General features: G+C 56.8%; 1 protein-coding gene across 1 annotated transcript; it reads right to left on the bottom strand.

Moving 5' to 3' along the window:
• Positions 1-398: 398 nt before the first annotated feature.
• On the bottom strand, positions 399-5,430 carry NKX2-6 (NK2 homeobox 6). The gene is made up of 2 exons (XM_032144385.2): positions 4,999-5,430; positions 399-1,744 (listed from the first exon to the last, which is right to left on the bottom strand). The coding sequence occupies exons 1-2, from the start codon at positions 5,270-5,272 to the stop codon at positions 1,113-1,115; spliced, it is 906 nt and encodes a 301-aa protein (XP_032000276.1). The 5' UTR covers positions 5,273-5,430; the 3' UTR covers positions 399-1,112.
• Between the last annotated feature and the right edge of the window lie 1,324 nt (positions 5,431-6,754).

Genomic DNA, 6,754 nt, shown 5'->3' on the forward strand with positions numbered 1-6,754 from the left:
AACACACATTTTCTATTTGATCCCATGTCCCTATGAGTAAAATGAGTTTGTTTTCATCCTTGAATTTGCATGACCTCAGATACGTTAGGGGTTGAGATGTCAAAATGTCACAATTTTAGAAAGCCTAAAGGTCAGGCTTTCTACCCATCTTTTTAGGACTTTGGGGCACTTGATCTTTTCCTGGCTCAAAACTTAGAAACTGCTGATGCTCCAAAGAAAACCTACAAAGAGGGCGAGAGGAGTGTGAGGGAAGAAATTAGGAAACCTACCTCCAAGACTGAATTGGTTTTGTTCTCCTAGCACTTCTGGGCTTCATTTTTACTTTAACTCGAAATTGTTTCAAGGTAATGGCGAATATATGTTCTAACGGCCTACACACAGGCAACCACATGCACACTTATTTAGTATATTTATTGGAGGTGCTGTGCTGTATGTACAAAGAGATAAAATGCACAACAGTGAAAGGGACGGGAATGTAGAGCCTACTTCCAGGAGAGCAGTCGTGGCCAGAAAAGAGCGCTCCTCTGAATTAATGGAGTCCCCAGGGGCGCGGCCTTGTGGGGATGTTTAAATCCCACAGGAAGAGGCTCAAAGCAGGTTCCTCTTCGTGAACTTCCTGGATCCTCAAGTTCCCAGCTCTTCAGCCCCCTTCCCGCCCTCCCGTCCTCTTCTCTTTCTTCCCCAACAGCTGTCATTAATTGGAGGATGGTAAGCCCGCTAGATCACCATCACCATTCACCCGCGATGCCCCGGGGCTGCTGCGTACAGATGCAAGAGCCTCTCGGGCCTCTGGGGTTGAAGCCCCAAAAGTCGCGCCTCAGTACTGCTCCCATACCCCAAACTGCCAGCCAGCCTCGGTTTTCTTCAGTCCCTGTGTTGCTTGGTGGGTGACCGGTGGAGGGGTCGCCTTTTGGGGGAAGAACGTCCCGGGCGGGGCCTTTAACTGGGTGACTGTGGTGCAGATCGCAGTTCCAGAGATCGCTCCGGAAAGAAGCGCCGTTGGGTAGCCGCTTCCTTCCAGCGCCGCGTCCACTCCTTCTTGTGGCGACCTGCGGGCGGAGGGGAGTGGACCGAGCATCTGGCCCTGGTGGGCAGAGTCAAGCCGAGGAGACTCACCAGGCCCTGACGCCCTGCAGCGTGGCTGCCAGATGGCCCTGCGGGGTGGCATTCTGGCCACCGTGTCCGAAGCCCGCGCTGGCCAGTGGTGTGTGAGGCGCAGGACCCGAGGGCGCACCCGCGTAGCAGCTGCCGTAGCCTGAGCCGTAGGGTGCTCCGGTGTAGCCTCCGTAGCAAGAATAGGGCGACACTGCGGCACCGTAGGGGCTGGGGAAGGCAGGTGCACCGGGCCCGGGGCCCAGGCAGGGCTTGCCATCGCGCACCAGGACGGGCACCGCCACTCGGCGCGGCGTTAGAGGGTGGCCGGCCAGTTCCAGCGACTTGTCCTGGCGCTGTCTCTTGCATTTGTAGCGTCGGTTCTGGAACCAGATCTTGACCTGCGTGGACGTGAGCTGTAGCGCGCTGGCCAGGTGCTCGCGCTCGGGCGCTGACAGGTACCGCTGCTGCTTGAAGCGCCGCTCCAGGGCCAGCACCTGCGTCTGCGAAAAGAGCACGCGCGGCTTCCGTCGTTGCCGCGCCTTGGGCTGCTCAGAGCGGCCACCCCGCACGCTGTCGCCGCTGTTGCCAACGCCGCGCTCTGGCACCCTGGTCCCGCCGCCGAGGGGCGAGGGCGCCCTTAGGCCGGGCTCTAAAAGCACAGGAAGGGACACATCAGCGCCCAGCCTAAGGCTCACCTGAGCAGTTCCTACTTAGTTTTCAAGACTTTCCTCTCCCTGGCAGCCTTCACTCTGGGCAGCCCCCTTCTCCCTCCTACTGCCCCCGAACCCTGTCCCAGGACGAACCCTGTCCCAGGACTGTCTCAGTGTTTTTTCCCCTCCAAGCTCTGTCACTTTTATATGTTACTGCTGGAACATAAATTGTGACACTTTATGGTCCCCGTTGTGTGAGTCCTTTTCCAAAAGGTAGACATTTGCTTCTTAGAATGTGTGTGCATGGGCCGGGCGCAGTGGCTCACGCCTGTAATCCCAGCACTTTGGGAGGCCGAGAAGGGCGGATCACGAGGTCAGGAGATCGAGACCATCCTGGCTAACACGGGGAAACCCCGTTTCTACTAAAAATATAAAACATTAGCCGGGCGTGGTGGCGGGCGCCTGTAGTCCCAGCTACTCGGGAGGCTGAGGCAGGAGAATGGCGTGAACCCGGGAGGCGGAGCTTGCAGTGAGCCGAGATGGCGCCACTGCACTCCAGCCTGGGTGACAGAGCGAGACTCCGTCTCAAAAAAAAAAAAAAAAAAAAAAAAATGTGTGCGCATGGTAAATCTTCGCTGTGAGGAACAAGTGTGAGTGGAGGTGTCTATCAGATTGGGGAGACTTTGGACCCTCCTTGGAAGTAGAGAAAGAATGAGAAGAAAGAGGAAGAGGAAGAGGAGAAGGAGGAGGAGGAGGAGGAAGAGGAGGAAGAGGAGGAGGAGAAGGAGGAAAGGAAGGAAAAACAGAGAGAAGCCCGGGTGTCAAGAATGCGCAAACTTGGTGACAGGCTCTCAGTAGGCTCCTGTCTGCCTCATTTTCCTTGGCAGCCCCAAGCGCACTGCAGGGAACTCGGCTGTAAGTCCGGGAGCAGGACCCTTGAGTGTCTCCTACCTTCACCCCACTTTTGTGCACACTCTTGTCTTTTTGATGCAGTGCTCCACCAACACCAGGGATGCATCCCAGCTTTCTTGGATGTGATGCTTTGTAATCCAAATTAACAATATATTATGAAAACAAAATATTTATTGGCTCCTGACTTTTGGCTCAGAAACTGAGGTTCTCTTTGAGAGATACATAAAGTTGAGGTCCACATTTGGCTTCTTAAAAAGTAGCCTCTCCCTCCTTTGGGGTCTTTCTGGCAAGCAGGTGGTGTGGGCTTCACCCTGAAGTCCTCCTTTCACCCAGGGCGACCCCTACAGTTGAGACTGTGCCCACCAAGATGCAGCATTTTCCTCCCTTCTCACTTCTCACCTGTCTGGGCTTAAGCCCCGTTTTACCCCAAGGGTGGATAGAAGGGAAATGCTGAGTTTTCATGGGATCTCACGCCAGGAGAAAACCAGGACCATGGAGGGGGTGCAAGTTCACGGCAAGACAGGACAGGACTCTAAATGAGCCAGTGCGATTGGAACCAGACCGCTAATACCCAAGGCACTGGCACAATCTCCTGGGGCGATGGAGCTGTTTGGTATTTAAAGTTTGAGGAGAGAACAACTTCCTTCAGAGACGCCTGTGCTCAGATAAACTGAGGCCATCTCCCCTTGCAAAGAGGAAAAATCCTGAGGAGGGTTTGTTTTCTTAGCACATCGAAAGGTAACAACTGACCTTCAGCCAGGCTGCAGAGCAAGGAGGACCCCATTTGAAAGTCACAGATCATGCAGGCCCTGGGGCTGCACAGCACTGCAGGGTGCGCCAGCACCCTGCTCCCTCCTGTTCACAATCCTGGCGTTCTTGAGGGCAAGGTGATTGGCTGCGATGGAGGAGGGCATGAAGCCCACCGAAGGTGCCTTCCCTGTCCGGATCGCCACCGCGGCCTTGGGCTCAGTTCCTGGAGCCGGCCTCGGGTCCCTCCTCGGCGGCGTCCACTGCTGCCGCAGAATAGACGCTCCCAGGATTTGGTTTCCAGCGGGAGAAGGAAGGCGCCGCAAATACCACTGGCTGCGAGGCGACTGTGGTGGTCGAAGGAACGCGATCCTTTGTCAGCGGAGCCGAAGTGATCGCCGAGTTGGCTGAGCGGCGCCGAGGGAGTTTAGAATCCGCTGCAGAAAACCTACCAGCTTCTTCGCGGACACAACAAATAATGTTCTTAGGCTTCTGGAGTTAGTGAGTAGCCGGCCTGCAAGCCGGTAAATAACTCCGATCTAGCTCCTTGAGTTATTTCGTTCGTTTGCGCCTTGAACAGAGGCGCCATGGCACAGTCTGGCAGAGGAGGCCTGCCCTGCCGGGCTCCACTCGGGGCCCCTGCGTTGAGAATGCCGAGCGAGGTGCTAAGCTTTGGAGAGAAAAAGGTGGCGTTTTCATCCCTTGGAACGTCGGGCTTCTCCAGCCGAAGCCTCCGGATCGACACAACACAACTCCCCGCCAGCCCATTCCCTTCCAGCGGGCTGGACACAGGTGCGTGGGCCACGGGGATCGACACAACACAACTCCCCGCCAGCCCATTCCCTTCCAGCGGGCTGGACACAGGTGCGTGGGCCACGCAGCCTGGCGCGCACGGTTGCGCCTTCGGATTCAAGCGACAGGACTCGGCCAGAGCCGTGTCCCTGGGCAGAGAAAACCCTGGCAGCCTTTAACATTCTCCCTGACGCGGAGAATCCTGCGCCAGCGGGGCCTTCCACTTCGGGAGACTCAATCGCCACTCGGTCCCCACCTTCCGTCTTCCAGAAGAAAAATCCATGAGGAGGAATGGGGGGCCCTCGACCAGGCCAGCAAGAAAGGGCCCGGTTAGGAGTGACCTCAGAGCCACGAGGGTTCCACTGCTTTGATGGCCACATGCTTTTGCCAACGGTTTAGGGGTGGAGAGACACCAGGTGATGGTAGGGAAGGGCGGTGGTGACTAGCACGGCTAAAACACTGCGGAGGGTTTCGCTGTAGAGATGAGAAGGTGGAGGTTCTGGGCACTGTGGCTGCGAGTGGGAGCGATGCGTTTGTGGGAATCAGAGGAGCGGATTTGGGAAAAGTGAATCCTTAAGATTCAGGGCTTTAATTTCGTTAGGGGTGTGTGAAGCACACTGGGTGTCAGGATAGGGTGGGAATGGGATTCGAGAGGCCTTTTTTTGGACTCCTCAAGTGAGAGAAAATGGAGAGAGAGTCTCGAACCCAGGAGATAGGAGGCATATTTTCCCCATGCACCCATGGATCACGCCCCCCCCCCCCACATTCCCCCGTAGGAGGCAAGACTTGAGCGCTTACTCACGTGGTTCCCCCATCCGTTCCGCGTCCATCTCCAAGACTGCCTCACAGGGACCCCCAGGAGGCTCCGAACCATCCAGCTTTCTGTCACCGCCGCCGCCACCAGCGTTGTGAACCTCTGGCCCTCGCGGCTCTGGGTCCATTCTCAGATACTGAAAGTTTTCCGGGCTCTTCCGCACCCCCGGATTTGGCGAAGCCGCGGGGCAGCTCCGCTCGCGCTCCAGTCGCAGGATGTCCTTGACCGAGAAGGGGGTGGAGGTGACTGGGCTCAGCAGCATCCCGAAGGCGGATGGGGCGGGGCCGAGGAGGTCCCAGTGAGGAGCGGCACCCTGAGCTTCCCGTCTTGTCGCTGTAGGCCCCGCAGACAGACCCAAGCTCTGGGACAGACGCCCAGCGTCCCAGACAGCGCCTTCCTCTGGGCCATGTCGGTGGGCCCGGGTCCAGGGCCGGGTGACGAGACCATAGCCCCCCATTGGTTCTCGCAGAAACCACGTGCTAGCCCTGCACCTTCCTCCCCCAGCGCTTTCTTCCCGCGCCCGTCTAATCCTCTTTAGTCCCCAGTCGCCTTCCTGGGAGGTTTGGTTCGTATTGACCGTTCTCAGAGCAAAGAAAACGTGGAGAGACAGTGCTGCGCGTGGCTCAGCTCTCCGTCAATACGGTACTAGCGGGAGCCTCCGAGGTTAACCTAGGGTCCACCGGGACCCTCCTAGTGGACATGCGGGGATTGGAGGTGGAGTCCTTGCTGTGCAACCCGATCCGGTCCATCCAGCCTGGTCTTAGCTCAACTCTGCATTCTTATGGCGGAGGAAAGCTAAGATAGAGACAGCTGGGACCCGCGGGATTTGAGGTGCGCGCTGGGATCTTACGTGCGCAGAGGCCGGACCGCAGAGTAGAAGTGAGTCTTGACCCGCCAGGGCCTATGTTGAGATGGAAACCTCCCTCTTTGAACCGAATCCAGGTCTGCGGAGTCCCGACCCACCACTTCCTAGGAGCGGCGTCTCAGCCCCAGGACCGAGGAATGGGTGCGGGGGCTACATGTGGGGAGCCCTCGACCTCTTAAAGGGCTTCGCGAATGGTGGGGGAGACGGGAAGGCAATCGCTGCGGCCCGCGCAAAGTGGTCAGAGGCGCGGGGGTGGCGGGTGGGCTCCCGTCGCTCTTGGCGTCCCCACGTTCCTTTTCTTGCTCTCCTTTATCCTCCTTAAAGCGGATTGCCTGGAGCGTGCCAGCTTGTGTGCGCGTATAAATGCGGCGCCCGCCGAAGGGCTGGGAAGATTTGACTCGCATTAGATCTCCAGGAAAGGCCCTCGGTTACGGCGGGCACGGAGTAAATGGCGCAGTGGGGCACAAAGATTACCAACATGGAGATAGCGCCAACAGATCCAGCTCCTGCTGTTACTACTCCTGGATCAGGCAAACGTGATTTGGTGTCAGCAGTTCCAGCACTGAAGCGAAGAGGGTTTAAAAATTGTGTTTTAATCACAGTGGGATCTCATTAGAGTTCTTTTGGGGATTTCAGATCAAATGTTTCTTTTTGTTTTTCTTTCCTTCCTTTCCCTCCCTCCCTCCCTTCTTTCTTTCTTTTCTTTTTCTTTCTTTCTCTTTCTTCTTCTTCTTCTTCTTTTTTTTTTTTTTTGATACAGGGTCTCTCTCTGTCTCCCAGGCTGGAATGCAGTGGCCGGATCATGGCTCGCTGCAGCCTCGACCCGAACTCAGTGATCCTCCCACCTCAGCCTCTTAAGTAGCTGGGACCACAGATGCG

The sequence above is a fragment of the Hylobates moloch genome, unplaced genomic scaffold, assembly GCF_009828535.3.
Source record: "Hylobates moloch isolate HMO894 unplaced genomic scaffold, HMol_V3 SCAFFOLD_22, whole genome shotgun sequence".
Taxonomy (NCBI): Eukaryota; Metazoa; Chordata; class Mammalia; order Primates; family Hylobatidae; genus Hylobates; species Hylobates moloch.